General features: G+C 42.1%; 1 protein-coding gene and 1 gene segment (V, D, J or C); both read left to right on the top strand.

Moving 5' to 3' along the window:
• The window catches only part of LOC118216209, a 145,739-nt gene that overhangs the window by 79,366 nt on the left and 43,456 nt on the right, over window positions 1-22,917 (top strand). Inside the window, 2 exon segments of the C gene segment in view lie at window positions 21,851-22,144; window positions 22,550-22,855. Coding sequence covers window positions 21,851-22,144; window positions 22,550-22,855 — 600 coding nt within the window.
• The window catches only part of LOC118216218 (H-2 class I histocompatibility antigen, Q8 alpha chain-like), a 56,592-nt gene continuing 42,292 nt past the window's right edge, over window positions 8,618-22,917 (top strand). The window contains exons 1-2 of the mRNA XM_035397294.1: window positions 8,618-8,754; window positions 16,270-16,530. Coding sequence (XP_035253185.1) covers window positions 8,697-8,754; window positions 16,270-16,530 — 319 coding nt within the window. The 5' untranslated portion in view covers window positions 8,618-8,696. The remainder of the gene's footprint in view (window positions 8,755-16,269; window positions 16,531-22,917) is intronic.

The raw sequence follows: 22,917 nt of genomic DNA, 5'->3' as shown, positions 1-22,917 counted from the left end.
ATCCACAGCCAGCCTACAAACCCCACTATGGACCAACTCCAACAACTCTTCTCTACAGTCAGACAGCTGGAAGAGTCCAACCAGGAGATCTGTAGAGAGCTGAAGAGAGTAAAGGAGGAACTGTTCAGGAGGGAGCAGCACAGCCAGGCTCTGGAGTACCAGCTAGAGGAGCTGAAGAGGAATCTACCTCCTCACACTCCCATACACACCACCACTACCACTACACACCACACAGAAACAACACCCTCACAGATCAACCATGACACCACCTCACACAACAACCACAACACCAGCACACAAACACACATCACCAAACCTTCTTCCCCAGCCCCCCAGCCTCCCCAGTCTCTCATAATACTTCTAAAAAAAAGAGGCTCCACCACCACAAAGAACAGACCACTGCCCAGCACTGCTCTCACCAACAACCCACAGAGAGGACAGCGGAGAAAGGACCGTGTTGTCATCCTGTGTGACTCTAATTGGAAACATCTAGACGAGAGACGGCTGTTCCCTGGGAGAAGAGTGAGGAAGCTCTGGTGTCCCACCATTCAGTCTGCCCTGCGCCTGCTAACAGAGGAATCGCTGGGAGAGCCCTCCCACATCATCTTACCCACAGAGACCAATGACCTCAGCACAAGGAAAGTTAATGTGGCCCTGACCACTGTGGTGAAGACAGCCACACAGACCTATCCTACAGCTAAGGTCATCGTATCTACCCTCCTGCCTCGGACAGACGTACCTCAGAGGATTATCAATGAGATAAACATGGAAGTCACAAGGAACTGTGCTCAGATCCCTTATGTGCGTGTAGCACACCGCCGGAGCATCCGACATGAGCATCTCTATGACCATGTCCACATACACAGAGAGGGCATGAGACTTCTTGCTGAAGTGCTCAAAGACACAGCACTGGACAGAAAAGCACAAGGGAAGACAGATCTTCATCAGGGACCTGCAGTCCATGGCCAACTACCAGGAGACATGAAGCTAAGACAACAGACTCTCTTCCCACCAGCCCAGGCAGCCTGACACTGGAGAACAGATGGACAGGCTCCAGCCTAAGAGACAGACAGAAAGCTTAGCTGCTGTAGTGTCAAAGGGAGGTACCAAAGCTGCTACTGAACTTAGTCAGATAAAACACATGTTGACATTTATATGTAATAATCTTTTAAATTAGATGGGCTGAGTGCTTTGGAAAAAACAAACAAAAAAAACCTACATACATTTACTGGTAAAGGAAGAATTGAATCACAATTTCAGGGATTAAAATCACAAGCTTTAATATTCAGGGGCTGTACTCCTCCACTTTTAGAGAAAAGAGCACTGATCCTGATTTTGTAAATATTGTACATAATTCAGACATGATCATACTGTTAGAGACATGGAGTAGAGAAGATTTACACACACACTAAACAACAGATAGTTGTGTATACCTTCAGTAAAACACCACTCACACTAAACATGGCAGAGATTTAGGAGGAATTATCATTTGGTTTAAAGAACATTTTCTAGGTGACATTTCCCCCGTGAAGAAAGCGACAACACATATCTGGCTGAAGTTAAAAAGAGAAAATGTTACTTCAGACCAAGACATTTACCTATGTGCCATTTATATCCCTCCTACTGACTCCCATTATTACTGTGTGTTGTAGTCTGTATTTCCCGGTCACTTGTCTCCCCAGTACTGTCTCTGTGTCTGTGGTCCCTGAGCTGCTTCACTCCCCTGTATTTGTGTGATTTCACTATTCGGGTGGTTCCGGGTTTTCGTGGTTCCCCCCCCTTCCTTCCAGTCTCGTTTTTACTTACTTCCTACTTATTTCTAGTTTTACTAATTTCTACTAATCCTTACTAACTTATAGATTGTAAAGTACTAACCTCATTAATATACTAACATGTGAATATTACTAATGGACTAACACACACTAGTTTTGGGTTTTTGATAGTTTAGATCACTATACTAATACATTAACCAGTCTCCCCTTTTCCATGCTGCGCTGTAGCTCCGCCCCTTTTCTTTCTAGCCTGCTCTAACGCTGAGTTCTGCAATTGCCTGCACCTGTCTCTTGCTCTGACTGCACCTCTCTCTCTCTGCACGCATTTTTACCTGCTTAACCCAGGCCGTCTATTATCATTGTTGTCTATGTGATTCCAGTCCGCGTTTTGTCAGTCCCCTGTCATTTTATTAGTTATCCTAATGTTCTTCACCTGGATGTTGTTTGTTACTCCGCCCTAACTCACACACCTCCTCTTCCAAACTTTCTCCATTCGAGTGCTGCCTAGGGTACCAGCCGCCTCTGTTCCCTAGTCAGGAGGAGGAGGTGGGGGTCCCCTCAGCTGAAGCCTTCATCCGGCGCTGCAGAAGAACACGGAAGACCGCTCGCCTCAACTTGCTTCGCGCCAGTGCCAGGATGAAGGTGACGGCCGATCGCCGCCGCTCTAAAGCCCCCTCCTACAGAGTTGGACAGCGTGTTTGGCTCACCACCAGAGACATTCCCCTACGTGTTGAGTCCCATAAGTTAGCTCCTCGTTTTATTGGCCCCTTCCCTATTGTTAAGATCCTCAGCCCCACTGCTGTTATATTAAAGTTACCCTCCACCATGCGCAGAATTCACCCCACTTTTCATGTTTCCCGTTTAAAACCGGTCATTACCCATCCCCTCTGCCCTGCCCCTGAGACCCCCCCTCCCCCCCGACTCATTGATGGTGGTGATGCCTACACCGTGAACAAGCTGTCGGATGTTCGTCGTCGGGGTCGCGGCCTTCATTACCTGGTGGACTGGGAGGGCTACGGCCTCGAGGAAAGAAGCTGGAGGGGGGGGGGGGGGTACTGTTGTAGTCTGTATTTCCTGGTCACTTGTCTCCCCAGTACTGTCTCTGTGTCTGTGTTCCCTGAGCTGCTTCACTCCCCTGTATTTGTGTGATTTCACTATTCGGGTGGTTCCGGGTTTTCGTGGTTTCCCCCCCTTCCTTCCAGTCTCGTTTTTACTTACTTCCTACTTATTTCTAGTTTTACTAATTTCTACTAATCCTTACTGACTTATAGATTGTAAAGTACTAACCTCATTAATATACTAACATGTGAATATTACTAATGGACTAACACACACTAGTTTTGGGTTTTTGATAGTTTAGATCACTATACTAATACATTAACCAGTCTCCCCTTTTCCATGCTGCGCTGTAGCTCCGCCCCTTTTCTTTCTAGCCTGCTCTAACGCTGAGTTCTGCAATTGCCTGCACCTGTCTCTTGCTCTGACTGCACCTCTCTCTCTCTGCACGCGTTTTTACCTGCTTAACCCAGGCCGTCTATTATCATTGTTGTCTATGTGATTCCAGTCCGCGTTTTGTCAGTCCCCTGTCATTTTATTAGTTATCCTAATGTTCTTCACCTGGATGTTGTTTGTTACTCTGCCCTCACTCACTTACCCCTCCTTGATTGTTACCTTCCCCAGTGTATAAATGTCAGTCTTTTCCACCAGCTCAGGGTCAGAACGTTGATTGAATTCATTGTGCCGATATTTAGTAAGCCTTTGTTTATCGAGATTCCTGAGACACCCCTTCTGTACGACTTCGAGTTTGCCTGCCCCTTTTGGTTTGTTTGCTTCTGGTTTGACCTTTGCTTTGCTTTGACTTCTCTTTTGCCTGTCCCTTTGTACCTTTGCCGCTCTGATCTTCTGGTTTTTTGATTTTTTGCCTGTTTTTCACTATTCTTTTGGAAACTCGATTCGGCACCGTCCTTTCTCTGATTACCTGGCTTCGAACCTCGCACTGAATAAAGACAACGTTTTTTTGGATTTCCCTGGTCTGCGTTTGGGTCCTTGCACAGAACATCACACTGTGGAGATATCTTCCAGACATTACAGTCTGGAATCCAGTCAATGGGATCAGTGCTGCTAATGGGGATATGAATGCAAGAACTGGGAAAGAAGTGCATTACATTGATTCAATGGGAGATAAATATGTGTATAACACAGAGATTTCCAGGCATACATTTCTGAACACAAGACAGAGTTATGACTGCATGGTGAATAGCAGCGGGTGCTACAACTTTGTAAAGGCCTGGATCTGTACATAGTTAATGGCAGAACAAAGGGTGACTCTCTGGGTAGATTTACCTACTGTTCATCTCTTGGTAGTAGTACAGTAGACTATGTTATAACAGATAAAGATCCTGATAACATCAATTATTTCATGGTAATGCCACAACTGCCCTTGTCAGACCACTGCCAGATTGTACTCAATCTAAAAAAGGCAGTGAACCAACCTTTACCTTCCAAGTTGGTGCCTAAACTGTTTCCTCTCCCAACAAGATTCATCTGGAGAGAAGACAGTCCTGTTCAATATGAGGCAGCACTCAACAGTCTCCATGCTGAAAACATGCTGAAACACCAAATTTGATGAAGAAAAAAGCTGTATCAATTCAGCAACAAATATATTAACGCAAATATTCACTGAATTGGCTAGGAAATCAAATTTGAAAAAAGTAAACATTTACAAAGAAAATAAGAAAAAAGTATTTTAAAAAAATTGTTTGACAAAGAACGTCGATCATCAAAAAAAGATCTACGAATATTATCAAATAAAAAGCACAGAGACCCTACAAACAAAGAGACGCGTTTCATATATCAACAGACACTCAACCAATACAAAACCTTAATTAGAAGAAAGAAAGCTAATTATATGTCAAATAAGTTAAATGAAACAGAAGAGGCTATCAACCAAAATTCTTTCTGGGAAACTGGACACCTCTAAGGAAGAAAAACACATGACCATTAATTATGGAAATATTTGGAAACATAATTTTGAAAACTTATACAGAGCCCAACAGAGTGAACTCAATCCCAAAACCAAAAATCAGTGATTGAGAAACTATACAATCTAGAATCATCAGTAAAAAATCAGCTAAACCAATTGGAAACCCCTATATCTATATTTGCACTAAATGAAAAAATAAAGACACTTAAAACTAAAAAGACATGTAGACCAGATGGCATATGTAATGAAATGCTGAAACACAGTAGTCCTAAGCTCAGAGAAGCCATTCTTAAGTTGTTCAACTTAGTTCTGAAAGAAGGACGCTTTCCTGAGATGTGGAATGAAGGTCATATTACCCCAATTTTTAAAAATGGTGACAAATTTGACCCAAATAATTACAGAGGCATCACAAATGGAGCATCGCGTAGTTCTGGCAGGCCACGAGCGTCAAGCGCTCCGGCTGAATCAGCTAATGGCTGAGCTGAGTGATGTTCGCCTATCACAGTACATTCACTAACAGGGCGGTCTACTTAAACAGCCTCCCTCTACTCATTCGGCTGCTCCTCCTGCATGCAAGCGCTGCACGTTGCTTCATAAATCCCCTCCACCACCCCAGCTCCATCCCCATGCGTCAAGAATTTGCATTCTCCATTGCTATGTGTTAAGAATTTGTATTGCTCCATCCCATGTGTTAAGAACTTGCTTTGCTGCTGGATCTGTTCTGTGTGTACCCCTCTAGGGGGGTTTGGCTGCTGGCCTCCCGGCCTTATCCACGCGGGCTGCGTGGTTGGCGGGAGAGCTCCAGAACAGAGCCATACCGCCAAACATAACTGTATTGCCTTTATTGTCAATAAAGTTCTACTTTGATGACAGTGGTCCTGACAGAATAAGCAGAAACCTTGGGAAACTATTCTGTAGCATTATCAATGCCAGAATACTGCTCATCCTAAAAGAGAACAATATTCTAACTAACTGTCAAATCGGTTTCCTTCCCAACCATAGAACAACTGATCACTTGTATACACTCCACACACTCGTAGAAAAACATGTCCATCAAACCAATAAAGGCTAAATATTTGGTTGCTTTATTGATTTTCATATAGCCTTTGATTCTTTGTTGCATGATGGACTCTTTCTTAAACTTCTTGAGAGTGGAATAGGAGGAAAGGTCTATGACATCATCAAAGACATGTATAAAGGAAACAAATGTTGTGTTAAAATTAATAACAGCAGGACACAATATTTCCATCAAGGTAGGGAAGTGTGACAAGGTTGCAGTCTTAGTCCAACATTATTTTATATTTTTCTCAATGAATTGGCCACAACACTGGAGCAGTCATCATCTCCTGGACTAAAATCAGAGGGCAGGGAAATTAAATGTCTGCTGTATGCAGATGATCTACTGATCCTATCTCCAACTGAACAAGGACTGCATCACAGCCTGACTTTACTAGAAAATCACTGTAAAAACTGGGCACTATAAATCAATATGGATAAAACTAAAATCATGATCTTTCAGAAAAAATCACGTTCTCAGAAAATTAAATATCAATTCACTCTGGGTGGAACAATTATCAGTCATGTAACTGACTACAACTATCTGCGTCTGACAATCACTTCTTCAGGGCAGTTCAATCTAGCAATTAAAAATTTAGCAGATAAGGCACGTAGAGCATATTGCATATTAGAAAATCACTGTTTCGATTTCACCCTCCTATAAGGATCTGGTTGAAAATATTTGGCAGTGTAATTAAACCAATAGCCACATATGGCTGTGAAATATGGGGCCCCTCTTTCAAAGCAGTCATGAAGCCTGGGATAAAAGCCCCACAGAAAGTCTGCATTTAGATTTTTGTAAAAACATGTTGGGTGTACACAGAAATACTTCAAACCTGGCTTGTAGGGCAGAGCTTGGGAGATTCCCTCTATTGCTCCACATAGAGAAGAGAGCAGTAAAGTTCTGGACCCACCTGGCCCATACTGCCCCACAGAACTACTGTAGTCGTGCTTTTTTATATAAGACACAACACCCAGAGAGCGACTCTTTGGAATACCTGGCCCAAAAACACCAGCTAAATTCAACCACACAATCCACATTGGCAAAATTCAAACAAATAGAAAAAACAATGCAAAATGAATATTATCACTATTGGCAAGAAAAAATCAAACTAATAAACAAAATTAATTGCTTCCAAAACTTGAAAAAAGATTACAAATTGGCACAGTATCTCACCATAATTAGAGACCCCACAAAAAGGATGCTATTAACAAAGTACAGACTCAGCGTCCACCAGCTAGCCATAGAAACAGGCCGGCATAAAAGAACCTGGCTACCGAGAGACCACAGACTGTGTAAACATTGTACTTCAGGAGAGGTAGAGAATGAGGAACATTTTCTCCTCTCCTGTTTCAAATATGAAGCCATTAGAACAGCACTTTTCAAATATTTCTGAAAAAATAAGAAATTTCTGATATTTAGGGACTGATGAAAAAACGTGCATTCTTTTTGGAGAACATGTTGAAATAATAGAGCTTTGTGCAAAATATATAATGGCGTGTCATCTATTAAGGAATACAGCTACATCCACACTATAATTTATAAACCAATTTTCAACTTGGTCAAACAAACCCATGTACTCTGCTGAATGGTCCTAATTTTATTTGTTAATTACTTATTTTACGGTTTTATTTTTTTAATGTATTTATTTGCATCTTTTCATTTATTTCATGTATATTTGAAATTGTTTAATTATTACCTTTCTATGTTTATTACCTAAACTGTGTTGTATTGTTGAATGCTTTGGCAATATTGTTTCTTTCAACATTCATGCCAATAAAGCAAATTGAATTGAAAAAATTGAACTGAGAGAGAGAGAGAAAGGAGGGCGATAAGGAGGGGGAGAGAGGAATGGAGAGAGTGGGAGAGAGATGCTGTGATCAGGCACTTTATCAAACAGGTTCATACACAGTCAGTCAGTCAGTCAGTCAGTCAGACAGTCAGTCAGTAAGTTAGTCAGTAAGACAGACAGTCATCAGTCAGACATTCAGTCAGTCAGTCAGACAGTCAGTCTTCAGGCCAGTTCTCTGGGGCTCAGGCAGTGCACAGAGCGTGCTCACACTCTCTCAAGTCCGTCTGTCCATCTGCCTCACCATCAGCAGGCTCAGCATCGTGTCATAGTTGTTGATGAGGAAGATCAGCTGATCCTTCCTGGATGGGAACTCTGCTGCCATCTTCAGGACAAAGTTCTCCACTTCAGCCTAAAACGCACACGCACACACACAGGCACAATGCATTTGAGTCACTCCTGATTAACTCCTAATTAACTAACTCAGGATATTTACACTGAGCATCTGCTAAATGATTAAAGGCAAACTGATACATTTCAGTCAGTCAAGTCAGTGTGTCAAAATTAATCTGATAAAAACATTAAGGCCATGTAAATGTACTATACCAATCGTGCTAATTTGCTTATTTGTCCTGTAGCTGCTGCAGTTGTGAATCTTAAATGTGTCCATTGTTTCACTGGCAGCTACCTGGTCCATGAGGCAAGTTTGTCAGGCAAGTGTGCTACTGGTGTGTTACCGTGTGGTAAGTTTACTACTGGTGTGTAACTGTGTTGTAACTTTGCTAGTGGTGTGTAATTGTGTGGTAACTTTGCTACTAGTGTGTAACCATTTGGCAAGTTTGCTACTGGTATTTGCCATCTCTTCCAAATAACATGGAACACAGAAAAGCACCTTCTTGCTCAAGCCAGCTACTTGCTAGTCATTTACCCAGAGTGCCTGTTTATTGGATGGGAGATGTATCTGCCTATTTTTTTTTACAGTCTCTGATCTGCCCCTGCATAGGCTCCCGCCCCGCTCACTGATTTCGCGGAAGACCTGAAGAACAAAAACTGGTCATGTTTTATGGAATAATGTAACTGAACCTTTTCCTCGGAATGAGAGTCCTCGTTCTTCTTTGTGTCGTGCTATGTGGCATTTGCGGTGGAAATGCGGGTAAGTTACTGAATTATACATAGCCTATATTATAAATAAATACGACGCTGAAGTTAGCTCCCGATTCGCAGCTCCCGATTCATGTTGCGTTCAGGGCGTGTTACAGGATGCATACGCGAGGCCTGTATCGGACATGCAAGGTGGAAAACGGCCTGAAATACAAAACTGATAAAGTTCAGAAAAATGTCAAACTCTAAGTGCTGGAAGGGTATGGCGAATGTCCTGCTAGCCATTGCCTGGCAGATGACCCAGGTGACTACAGATCACTAAGAGCCTTGCTGTACATAGAAATAAAGTAACATGAACACGTAGTCCCGGGGGTGGGCATCTCTGGTTTTTGCTCCATTCCAACCTGTAACTACGTAACTGGCTTGGATTGAAGTAAGCAGCTTTTAGTGACCATGTGCTGGAGGCAATCGGCATGTCACGGTTCGGAACATTGAAATATTCTAGCTCAGACTTTTAATCATCCATAAAACCCGTATTTGAGTAAATTAACTGAATTATGCATAGCCTAGATTAGAAATGCATACAGTTTAGTGTTCGACGTCATCGTATGGAATCGGAAAATTGCCGTCTTTTCTATTTGAGTTTGAGATGTTTTGTATTTACACAGGTAGGATAACAAAAAATGGAATATAGTTTAAGCAAAGGTTGTTGAGTTTTGAAAATCGTTCTCGTTTTTAATGACATTTTTTTCGTCTTTTTTATGCGTCCAAAACTACATTGGACGTATACTGTAACTGAAAAAGTTCACAAGTTAGGGGCGAAACTAACGATGTCTTTGTGGCAGACGATGTGATGTTTTAATGGATTTTGTAGGGTGCCAAATGTCAAGTAAAACAAAAATTTCCCTGTGCTTTTTGCTCTCTCAGATTTAACCCACTTAAGGCATTTCCCTCAAGATTTTGGTTATTATTACTATTATTATTATTATTATTATTAGTATTATCATGACCAGCTGTTACACTGTTGACACCAGTTATGAGGAGATCTGAGGAGTGAAAGCGGCTCTCTTACTGAGAATCCTCCCTACATGAGTGATCGTGCCTAAGATCATTTTCAGGCCAATTAAATTGGCGGTACTGGATTTCTAATAGCATTGACAGTACATACATACATTCATGATCAAGCACCTGGCAAAATGCAACAGCACAGCACACCAAATGCATACACTTTGCATTAAGTATTTTTACAACCATTTAGGACGTCGTTGTCATTCTGAATGTATAATGTTCAGAATGTGGGATTAGAGTGAGACAAAGATCCTGAGAGTGAGGAAAAGTGAGGAACTAGCTAGTCTATTGGTCATTAATGCAAGAATGTGGCAGCACAGATTAATTATGTTGTTTAATCCATCAAACTCACTTTCTGAATGAACGTCAAACATTTTAGCCTATCAGAAAATTGGAAGTGTAAACATTACTATTCGATCATTTTCAATAAAATGATCTTTTAATCTGTGAGAAATATAGCTGACTTGTGGCTGAACAGGATACTAACCACAGCATTGTGCTGTCGTTCTAAATTGTGAAAAAGGTTGCTTCATTGCTTAAAAATATTTAATATGTAACTTTTAGTTGTGTAAATTATTTTGCCTGCTAGTGTAACCAATAAGAACGGAAGAGCAATTTAGCCCATAGACAAATACATTGATACACCATTAAATAATAAACAAAATAAAATAGTTTCATAGAGGATACACCAGTAGGCCTATATCGTAGGCCTGTTTGATTTGGCCCTAGAGCTTGATGAGCTGGTTTCGCTTCTTTATTTCACGTGTGAGCGAGAGGCTTTCGGTGAGTCATTTCTGAGCTTGCACGTCCTGTTCATGTGCAGGCAACTGGTTTAAAAGTTTAAAAGACTTTTTCGACAAATTGGTGAAAAACTGGTTCTCCTGGCACTGACGCATCCACGCTGCATCCTCCGGGAAAATGTTGACTATTTTATATATATATTGCGGAGAGAAAAGAATGTCGCATAATTGCTTTTTTTGGAGGGGTGGGCATATAGATTTAGGATTGGGGGAATATAGGCGAATTGCATGGGGACAGTTTTGTCATGTTCTGTATTTTTTGTGAAAAAACGTGGGCTGTAAATATGGTGTCCTCACAGTGGACTACCATGATGGGACTTTTAATTAGTTTATTTAACTCCTGCCTTTCCGCTCTAAGTTTGCATCTTGTCAGAGTACGTATTTTATGTTCGTTAAACTGCATTTATTCGCATATCATATCTTGGATAGTAAAATCATCTCCAAATGTCAGCAACGCCTCTTCATTCTGAGGAAACTCCATAAGCTAGCTTGGGTGCTTGACCTTATTTATTACTATTTTATTTATGGACATTTTTGTAAGCATACTTAACCCTATTGGTGGACATCTTAAACTGTTTTAAGCTGCACTTGTATGTTGTCTACTTTGTGTTTGTCATTTGTCCGGTTATGTGTTGTGTATGCATTGACGCTTTTACACAAATGAAGTTCCTAACGGATAAATAAAGTTATTTTGAATTGAATTTGAAAAAAGTGCATATAAAGGTGCAAACGCTTGTAGGATGCAACCCTATAGACTTAGGTAAAAAAGAACAAAAACTGGTCGTTTTATTGAATAATGTAACTGAACATTTTCCTCGGAATGAGGGTCTTCGCTCTTCTTTGTGTCGTGCTATGTGGCATTTGCGGGGGAAATGCGGGTAAGTTAAAATGAATTATACATAGCCTATATTAGAAATAAATACGACGCGGAAGTTAAATCCCGATTCGCAGCTTCCGATTCCTGTTGCGTTCAGGGCGTATTACAGGATGCTTACGGGATGCCTGTATCGGACATGCAAGGTGGAAAACTGCCTGAAACACAAAACTGATAAAGTTCGACTACTGATTGTTCGGGCGCAGATCATGGACGCAGATTCAGAAATGCATGCAAAAATAATGGAATGCATGGACAATCGCCGTCTTTTCTATTTGAGTTTGAGATGTTTTGTATTTACGCAAGTAGGATAACAAAAAATTGAATATAGTTTAAGCAAAGGTTGTTGAGTTTTAAAAATCGTTCTCGTTTTTAATGACATTTCTTTCGTCTTTTTTCATGCGCCCAAAACTACAGGCGTAGTTCAGCGCATATTACAGGATGTATACTGTAACTGAAAAAGTTCACAAGTTAGGGGCGAAACTAACGATGTCTTTGTGGCAGACGATGTGATGTTTTAATGGATTTTATAGGGTGCCAAATGTCAAGTAAAACAAAAATTTCCCTGTGCTTTTTGCTCTCTCAGATTTAACCCACTTAAGGCATTTCCCTCAAGATTTTGGTTATTATTACTATTATTATTATTATTATTATTATTATTATTATTATCATGACCAGCTGTTACACTGTTGACACCAGTTATGAGGAGATCTGAGGAGTGAAAGCGGCTCTCTTACTGAGAATCCTCCCTACATGAGTGATCGTGCCTAAGATCATTTTCAGGCCAATTAAATTGGCGGTACTGGATTTCTAATAGCATTGACAGTACATACATACATTCATGATCAAGCACCTGGCAAAATGCAACAGCACAGCACACCAAATGCATACACTTTGCATTAAGTATTTTTACAACCATTTAGGACGTCGTTGTCATTCTGAATGTATAATGTTCAGAATGTGGGATTAGAGTGAGACAAAGATCCTGAGAGTGAGGAAAAGTGAGGAACTAGCTAGTCTATTGGTCATTAATGCAAGAATGTGGCAGCACAGATTAATTATGTTGTTTAATCCATCAAACTCACTTTCTGAATGAACGTCAAACATTTTAGCCTCAGAAAATTGGAAGTGTAAACATTACTATTCGATCATTTTCAATAAAATGATCTTTTAATCTGTGAGAAATATAGCTGACTTGTGGCTGAACAGGATACTAACCACAGCATTGTGCTGTCGTTCTAAATTGTGAAAAAGGTTGCTTCATTGCTTAAAAATATTTAATATGTAACTTTTAGTTGTGTAAATTATTTTGCCTGCTAGTGTAACCAATAAGAACGGAAGAGCAATTTAGCCCATAGACAAATACATTGATACACCATTAAATAATAAACAAAATAAAATAGTTTCATAGAGGATACACCAGTAGGCCTATATCGTAGGCCTGTTTGATTTGGCCCTAGAGCTTGATGAGCTGGTTTCGCTTCTTTATTTCACGTGTGAGCGAGAGGCTTTCGGTGAGTCATTTCTGAGCTTGCACGTCCTGTTCATGTGCAGGCAACTGGTTTAAAAGTTTAAAAGACTTTTTCAACAAATTGGTGAAAAACTGGTTCTCCTGGCACTGACGCATCCACGCTGCATCCTCCGGGAAAATGTTGACTATTTTATATATATATATATTGCGGAGAGAAAAGAATGTCGCATAATTGCTTTTTTTGGAGGGGTGGGCATATAGATTTAGGATTGGGGGAATATAGGCGAATTGCATGGGGACAGTTTTGTCATGTTCTTGTGAGGGCGGGGAAGGGTGAAGACCAGACGCGACCAAACAGGGGATCTACAAGTTACCAAAGGGCACTCCAGTAACCACTGAGTCTCGTGAGAGACTAAATAAGGGGGTGCTATACTCCTAGGGGACTATCCCAAATAATGAATAATAAACCCCTAAACGGGTAACTGAGGAAGAAGGAGTATATAAGGAAAATAAAGGAATAGGGAAAAGAGAAATGAAAAATAAACAACTTCGAACCGAAGCTGAGAAAAAGAAATGTCTTTTCAAAAACAAAACGGAAGAAGTTCTGAGGCCAACTAAAACCAGGGGGGAAAACTGGTTAGTAAAGGGCAGAAAGGTTTGTGCCCCAACGGTGACACAATAACCCCTTAAAACCGCCGGCCTCAGAATCTGGACCTATACCGTCCTAATACCTTTTTCCAAAAAACAAACAAACTGAAGTCAGAATTCTTTTTTAAATCTCTTTGTTCTTAAATTCCTTTTACCTTGCTCAGGAATACGACAGGGAACTGGCTAGAGCAAAACACGTTACACTCAAGCACCGTTCCACTGCCTACTGACGCTTTAAATACCCAGCCACAGGTGTGGCTGGTAATCAGCGGAAGGTGTGAGCAACCCCCAGGTGAAACCGATCAGAGGTAACCCTGCAGGAATGCATGGAATGTTCAAGCAGGAACAATCCTCCCACAGGAACCAAAAATAACGATTAGCCGAGTGGCTAATCTGCAAGCTCGAACTAATCGTCCCCACACACCAAAATAACGATTAGCCGAGTGGCTAATCGGAATGCTAACCACTGAGCCGGTGCAGGCACAGAAAAATGATCTACCTGCACAGAAACCGTGACAGTTCTGTATTTTTTGTGAAAAAACGTGGGCTGTAAATATGGTGTCCTCACAGTGGACTACCATGATGGGACTTTTAATTAGTTTATTTAACTCCTGCCTTTCCGCTCTAAGTTTGCATCTTGTCAGAGTACGTATTTTATGTTCGTTAAACTGCATTTATTCGCATATCATATCTTGGATAGTAAAATCATCTCCAAATGTCAGCAACGCCTCTTCTTTCTGAGGAAACTCCATAAGCTAGCTTGGGTGCTTGACCTTATTTATTACTATTTTATTTATGGACATTTTTGTAAGCATACTTAACCCTATTGGTGGACATCTTAAACTGTTTTAAGCTGCACTTGTATGTTGTCTACTCTGTGTTTGTCATTTGTCCGGTTATGTGTTGTGTATGCACTGACGCTTTTACACAAATGAAGTTCCTAACGGATAAATAAAGTTATTTTGAATTGAATTTGAAAAAAGTGCATATAAAGGTGCAAACGCTTGTAGGATGCAACCCTATAGACTTAGGTAAAAAAAAAACAGTCCCCCTAGCCAACAATAGATAATATTCATTTGTATCTTTTTTGCTTGTAAAGGGTACTTATTAGTAACCGATGGCAGTGTGTAGGAATAATTCTGGACTAGATTCGTAGCCCTTAGTTTAGCACCGTGAAATCACTCCGTAAATGTAGTTTTTCAGGTTTTTGGTAATGACACACATCCTGGTGGTATGTAAGGGGAAATGTAATCTAATATACCTCTTGAAATACTTTCTTGGATAAGATTAAAAAGATTAATGTTTGTAGAAGTTTTCAACGAAGGCCAGTGGTTTACCTTAAAGAGCACCTTTCTGAGGAAGTGGCATTACAGTATTTAAGGATTGTCACTGAACAGGTTTAACACACATATACGCACTTCTTGGGTGTGGTTTTGGCGGGAATTTTGTTCATCTGCTGTGGAAATTCTCAACATTATTTTTGTTTGTGGGGACACATGGGCATTTGTGTGTCTTTAGGAGGTTTTGCTATACCTCCCTGTCCTGCAGTTTCACATCTTTTTTGGGAACAGTCCTGTCCTTTCTGCTTTTGAATATGGCACCCTGTACGTTTCCTGTTTTGGTGTTTGTGTGTATGTTCAATTCAATTCAATTCAATTTTATTTGTATAGTCACAAGCTGTCATGAAGACACTTTACAGAGTAGCGAGGCAAGTGACAGAGCAAAAAGAAAATACATAAGGAAAAAACTCCAAGTGGGGCCATCCAAAACACTCAATGGGAAGAAATCTTGAGATGAACCCAGCTATAGAGGGGGAGGCCATCCTCCACTGGCCAGCCTGGTGTGAAGTAGCAGTAGATTGGAATGTAGCAGAAACGCTATAAAAAGGGATCTGTCACAGCAAATAGAATGGGTTAAGCAGGTTTCAGTAGCTGTTACGACCTGTAACTCACCTGCGTTTAATAACCAGGTGTACGCTACCAGACGTGACACTAAGCCACCTCAGTATCAACGAAGACCCAGTTAAGCATAAAGTGATATGTAAAATGCGAGAAGGCGTTTATTTTACAGGAAAGCAGGGAGTAGATCTATTTGTGCTAAAGGAGATGTAAGCATATGTACAGGTATATCACAGGATGCAGGATCTCACCGGGCAGGTAGACGTAACCCAGCAAGATGATCCTCTGGCCTGAAGGACCGTCCTCCGGTTCCCTACAGATGTTTAGAGTCAGAAACTGGGGTAATCACTACAATATGCACTCTCTATAACTAAAAAGCATCACAAAGGATACTATTAGTAACTTAACACGTTACTGAAGTGGTCGTTAACAAGATCCAGACAACGTGGACCGTAGGCAGTAGGCAACTCCGAACTGTAGGCTAAGGTTAACCAAGACTAACTTAAAAAGATGCAGATCGTAAATATATAGTCCGGCATCTTTTTAATATCGCCACCCTGCGACGGTCCCGGAGTCCTCAGAACAGGCATCCATTGGCCTGGTTGCCAAGCGATGGCGTGCGTAGTCTCTCAGACGTACCTTTGAATCTGTGCGCATTTGTGCGACAGGACCAGGATTTCCAAAATGTCAAGCTGGGTAAATTAATTTAATGAAAAATGTAGTCTGATGCTGTTTAGGTAAGCGTGTCTAATAAATGCTTTAATTTATTTTGTACTCGATTCTAATGAAGGTGTGTTTGCGTCCACAGCCTCTCACTCTCTGAAGTACGTCTGCACTGCTGTCACTGGGGGTACTGACCCCCCGGAGTTCACCATCAAGGGTTTGGTGGATGATGAGGAGTTTTCATACTATGACAGCAAGAGCAGGAGGATGATTCCCACGACTGCGTGGATAAGAGAGAATGAGGGAGCAGATTACTGGGAGGAACAGACCCAGAAAGCGCTTGATGCACACCAGACCTTCGAAGCCAATATCAGAAATGCAATGCAGCATTACAACTCAACCCAGGGTAAGCACAGACACACACACATTAAAATACACGTATGGATCATACATATTCCTGCTCACAAATTCACAGATTCACACACAGACACACATGCTCACACAGACGCACACACACAAAAACGTGTATACACACATACTGACCCCGTAGCTTGATGTCTGAATGTATATTGTTGTATAAGGTAATTAGCTATGTAATCAGCAGGGTAATTCCCTCAGAGGTGGTCAGCTATCGGGAACTTTGCTTCTGTAACCAAACCTCATAGGGGATTATGTCTTACGTATATCACTATTTACTTTTCTCTTCTCTATTCTTATTTTCTTCTCATGTTAAAAACACCAGTTTCCATGTATTTTCCCCACAAAAGGAGAGTGGACAGCTCTCCTTTTTCGTGTACATTATTCAGATGGGTGGAATGCAAGGTTACAGTTAGAGATGGGATCGCGGCACAGGAAGTGCTATGGCTGAGGAATCAAACCTGCAACCCCACAGGAGGATGGGTATATCATTTGAAAGTCAGGCACCCTATGGAGTGCACCATACACCCCGCCCCGCTTTTTGGTTTTTCATCCGTAGAGTAGACGTTATATGGTCATGGTATTGACTTTTGCTCTTTGTTCCATCTTTTCAATAAAAAAAAATACGACAAAATATACAGCTCCCTCTGTGCTCTCAGCATTTGCAATATGAAATAATTAAAGTCCTGAAGGATTATATAATTTCACAAACAGTCTCAATACTGTAGTATCAGTGGGATCAGAGCTTAATGCTGTAGTCTCAGTGGGATCAGAGCTTAATGCTGTAGTCTTAGTGGGATCAGAGCTTAATGCTGTAGTCTCAGTGGGATCAGAGCTTAATGCTGTAGTCTCAGTGGGATCAGGGCTTAATGCTGTAGTGTCAGTGGGATCAGAGCTTAATACTGTAGTCTCAGTGGGATCAGAGCTTAATGCTGTAGTCTCAGTGGGATCAGAGCTTAATGCTGTAGTCTCAGTGGGATCAGAGCTTAACGCTGTAGTATCAGTGGGATCAGAGCTTAATGCTGTAGTATCAGTGGAATCAGAGCTTAACGCTGGAGTCTCAGTGGGATCAGAGCTTAATGCTGTAGTCTCAGTGGAATCAGAGCTTAATGTTGTAGTATCAGTGGGATCAGAGCTAAACGTTGTAATATCAGTGGGATCAGAGCTTAATGCTGTAGTCTCAGTGGGATCAGAACTTAATGCCGTAGTATCAGTGGGATCAGAGCTTAATGCTGTAGTCATAGTGGGATCAGAGCTTAATGCTGTAGTATCAGTGGGATCAGAGCTTAATGCTGTAGTATCAGTGGGATCAGAGCTTAATGCTGTAGTATCAGTGGGATCAGAGCTTAATGCTGTAGTCTCAGTGGGATCAGAGCTTAACGCTGTAGTATCAGTGGGATCAGAGCTTAATGCTGTAGTATCAGTGGAATCAGAGCTTAACGCTGGAGTCTCAGTGGGATCAGAGCTTAATGCTGTAGTCTCAGTGGAATCAGAGCTTAATGTTGTAGTATCAGTGGGATCAGAGCTAAACGTTGTAATATCAGTGGGATCAGAGCTTAATGCTGTAGTCTCAGTGGGATCAGAACTTAATGCCGTAGTATCAGTGGGATCAGAGCTTAATGCTGTAGTCATAGTGGGATCAGAGCTTAATGCTGTAGTATCAGTGGGATCAGAGCTTAATGCTGTAGTATCAGTGGGATCAGAGCTTAATGCTGTAGTCTCAGTGGGATCAGAGCTTAATGCTGTAGTCTTAGTGAGATCAGAGCTTAATGCTGTAGTATCAGTGGGATCAGAGTTTAACGCTGTAGTCTCAGTGGGATCAGAGCTGAATGCTGTAGTAACAGTGGGATCAGAGCTGAATGCTGTAGTCTCAGTGGGATCAGAGCTGAATGCTGTAGTAACAGTGGGATCAGAGCTTAATGCTGTAGTCTCAGTGATATCAGAGCGTAATGCTGTAGTCTTAGTGGGATCAGAGTTTAACGCTGTAGTCTCAGTGGGATCAGAGCTGAATGCTGTAGTATCAGTGGGATCAGAGCTTAATGCTGTAGTCTCAGTGATATCAGAGCGTAATGCTGTAGTCTTAGTGGGATCAGAGCTTAATGCTGTAGTTTCAGTGGGATCAGAGCCTAATGCTGTAGTCTTAGTGGGATCAGAGCTCTGTGAGTGAGTGTGCTATAGGTGACTTGGAGAGAGAGAATGGGTGTGTGTGTGTGGGTGTGTGTGGGTGGGTTGTGTGCAGTGACAGTGTGTGTGTGTGTGGGATGTGTGCAGTGACAGTGTGTGTGGGTGGGATGTGTGCTGTGACAGTGTGTGTGTGTGTGTGTGGGATGTGTGCAGTGACAGTGTGTGTGTGTATGTGTGTGTGGGATGTGTGCAGTGACAATGTGTGTGTGTGGAATGTGTGCAGTGACAGTGTGTGTGTGTGTGTGTGTGGGATGTGTGCAGTGACCGTGTGTTTTCTCTCCTCAGTTGTGCACCGTTTCCAGTATGGCTGTCAGCGGGATGATGACACCAGAGATCCAGGACAGATTGAAGGTTATTCATACCATTGGAAAGACATTCTTACTGAAGACATGAAAACCTGGCCTTTCATTACACCTGCACAGCAGCTGTTTATCAGTGCAGTGAAGTGGAATTTAGCTAAGCGTAAGAATGACACGCAGTACTTGACCCAGATCTGCGTTGAGGCACTGAAGAAGTACGTGAGCTACAGGATGATCGCCCTGGGGAGGACAGGTACAGCATCACTGAGAGCAGAGTTCTACTGCAGAACTCTCTCTCTCTCTCTCTCTCTATCTCTCTCTCTCTCTCTCTCTCTCTCTCTCTTTCCCTCTCAATTTCAGTTCAATTAAATATGCTTCATTGGCAAGAAATGTGTACAGGAAATATTTTAAGGCATTATATATGTAACAAAAAATATTCAAAAGGCGGGGGCTGCGGTGCGTCGAGGGGCTGGTTGACTCAGGATTGCCGCATAGTTGAGCTGCTGCTCCTGGTGGGCTAACTTGGTGTTTTTCCTTGTGGTTAATAATAAGTTTCAATGCTTTGAAGTGAGTTATATTTCCAAAGACAGAACATCTAAAGTTACGTGTTATCAGACTATTTACTGTAGGCTAAGGGAGAACAGCATCTATAACCTGTTGGCTACACGGTAGTTTGCAAATTTCCTAGTCTAACTAGCTCTATAGCTAGATAATGATGGCTAACGATTATAAAGGCAATTTCAATTATGTCTTGTACATAATAATATTATTGGTTCATATCTCAGCTTATGTGTTGTTACACTAAAGCATATGAAGATGAAACGTATTGTATTGATATAGCTAGGCAATTTAGTTGTGGGAGTAGCCTAGACTATAACCTACAGCAGGTTTGTTTGCTAGACTAAATCGGTTACACCATTGTTCACACAGCACTTCTGCCAACTAAACATTTAACAAGCTAAATACAGTTAAGGCCAAAAGTTTACATACACCTAGGCTAAAGACGTTCAAGGAATGTCACACAGAAAGGCCCAGGCTGAATTTGAACCCAGGACCTTCTTGCTGTGAGGCGACAGTGCTACCCACTGCACCACTGTGAATCAGAAAAAAGCACAAAAGTATTTGTAGAGCAAACAGAACCATGTTACACTCATTTAACTATGGCAAATATCGTCACGTCAAATCCTGGTATTGTTCATTATACCAGGGCATAAGCTTGTCAGCGCATTGAGGGAAACGCACCAGTACCATTGACCTGGAGAGCCGTGTGAGGACTTTACGCTTGCAGGCCGCACAGAGGCTTCTCTATCATGCCGATGTGAGCTGGAGGGAGACCACCTGTGCTCTGAGGAAGGCAGGGGGCTGGGGGCTGGACCGGCACCTTTTTTTAATGAACTTACGGGGGTCAAGAACTGCAGGCCTTCCAGACTTCTGTTCCTCTATGCTGAGGGCGTGGTCGGACATTTTATTATGCAACGGGGGGACCTTTGGGGGTGTCACCACAAGTCTTGGCTGGCCTCAAGGGAAACTATGTAAGGGCTTATATGACGAAGCTGGCGCACTTGTGGAGCTTGGAGGACAATGGCTGGACAGACATGGCTGCCATTGCTGCACCGGTGGGGACACGCTCAGTGCGGCTGGTGGAGAGGATCCTAGTGGGAATAAGAGCAGCTTTACCCACGTCATCTGAAAAAGACGGTGCTGTGCTTGTGTTTCAGTGTATAAAGACCCCTGCTTTCCCGCCCATCTGTGTGCAGGCAGCGGTGGGGGACTGGCAGGAGGAACAGGGGAAGCTTTTAACCTTCAGGATGCCCTTGCTGGGGGTTTTTAAGGCTGTGAGCAAGAGGGCATTGTACACTGTCTGTGTGAAGGTTCGGCACCTTCTTTCCTTGGGGGAGGTGAGGGCAGGTGTTTGGCAGGGTTTGGGACCAATTTTTATACCGGCTTTAAGGAATTGGACATTGCTGTATAAGACACCAGTACCAAAGTGGTCAGGAGACCTCCAGTGGAGGCTGATCCTTGGAGCCATAGCCACTAGTAGACACCTGGCACATGTAGACCATCCCCTAGGGGAGGGCTGCCCTTTCTGTGGGGAGGGGGAAATCTGCGCACCACCTGTTTGTGCAATGTAATCGTCTGTCATCATTGTTTGGTTTGTTGAGTGATCGTGTGAGAGGCTTGGGGTGATTTTTGACATGAGTCTTCATTCTGGGTCCGGGGTACAGTGCAAAACACAAGTTTCATTGTTTAATTTCCTATTTGGGCAAGCAAAGCTTGAAATTTGGATCACAAGGAGGAACAGGATAAAACAGTAACAGATCTATTGCAGGTATTTAGGGGGATGGTTTTACAACGTCTTCATATACAGCACACATATTTTAGCTTGCATAGCAATGTAAGTAGTTTCCAGAAAATTTGGTGCGTAAATGAAGCTATTTGTGTGGTGGATGATAAAGGGGGCCACAATGTATGCTTCTAAGCAACAGTATGTAGGACTAGGTTCAAACTGGAATGGTTTTGTTTTTTACTCTGATTTTATTGTGTTTTTACTTATTTAATTTATTGATTTTACCTCTGTCTTACTGGTTGTCTGTTTTCTGAGGGTTTTATTGTATTGTATTGTTTTTATTGTGACTGCATTTGTTGATTTAAAAATCTTTTTTGGCTTTTTTGTCCATTTTACAAACATTGCCATGGAATGAAGGTTACTGCTTATTTATTTGTTTCTGAAATTATATTTTGTGTGATGTTCAAATAAATCTCCTTCTATTCCCCCCCCCTCTCTCTCTCCCTCTCCCTTTCTCTCTTTCTCTCTCTCTCTCTCAGTTGCTCCTGAGGTCTCTCTGCTGCAGAAGGACCCCTCCTCTCCTGGTGTTACCTGTCATGTGACCGGATTCTACCCCCGTGACATCACGATAACCTGGCAGAGAAACGGAGAGGACCTGGATGTGGGCGTAGAGCTGGAGGAGACGGTGCCCAACGAGGACGGAACTTTCCAGACCACATCTAACCTGACAGTGAAGCCTGAGGACTGGAAGAGCCAGAATTACACCTGTACTGTACAGCACAAGAGCCTGAAACAGGACATCATTCTGCCTGTCAAAGAGGAGAACATAAACAGTGAGTGAGAGAGAGCGAGGGTAGGGAGAGAGAGAGAGAGAAAGAGTGAGAGAAACAGGTTGGGGAGACAGAGGGAGGGAGAGAGAGACTTTGACTTTTAAGTTCTCTTTATTAATGATAAAAAACAGAAAAGATACCCCCAAATCCCCACTATTTACAAAAACAGAAGGGAAAAGGTAAAAATAAAAAGTTAAAATAAAAAAGACAAAACAGAAAACAAAAATAAAAAACAATTATCAGTAAAACATTACAAATCCTGTGTTCCATCCCACCTCAACACATTAAATCAAAACTTTCACCTTTGTCAAGTTTACAAATGCATGCTCCGACAAAAATCATCCACTGCCTGTGTAAATTAGATTGAACAATAAAATTTGTTCCCCTCTCTCTCTCTCTCTCTCTCAGTTGCTCCTGAGGTCTCTCTGCTGCAGAAGGACTCCTCCTCTCCTGGTGTTACCTGTCATGTGACCGGATTTTACCCCCGTGACATCATGGTAACCTGGCAGAGAAACAGAAAGGACCTGGATGTAGAGCCGGGGGAGACGGTGCGCAATGGGGACAGAACTTTCCAGACCACATCTAACCTGACTGTGAAGCCTGAGGACTGGAAGAGCCAGAATTACACCTGTACTGTACAGCACAAGAGCCTGAAACAGGACATCGTTCTGCCTGTCAAAGAGGAGAACATCAAGAGGAAGACAGATATCAAGAGTGAGTGAGCGAGTGTCCATCCCACGATTCAGGAATAGATGTAGAAATAATTTGTGCAGAAA

The sequence above is a fragment of the Anguilla anguilla genome, chromosome 17, assembly GCF_013347855.1.
Source record: "Anguilla anguilla isolate fAngAng1 chromosome 17, fAngAng1.pri, whole genome shotgun sequence".
NCBI lineage: Eukaryota > Metazoa > Chordata > Actinopteri > Anguilliformes > Anguillidae > Anguilla > Anguilla anguilla.
This window is presented reverse-complemented; position numbering and strand designations above follow the sequence as displayed.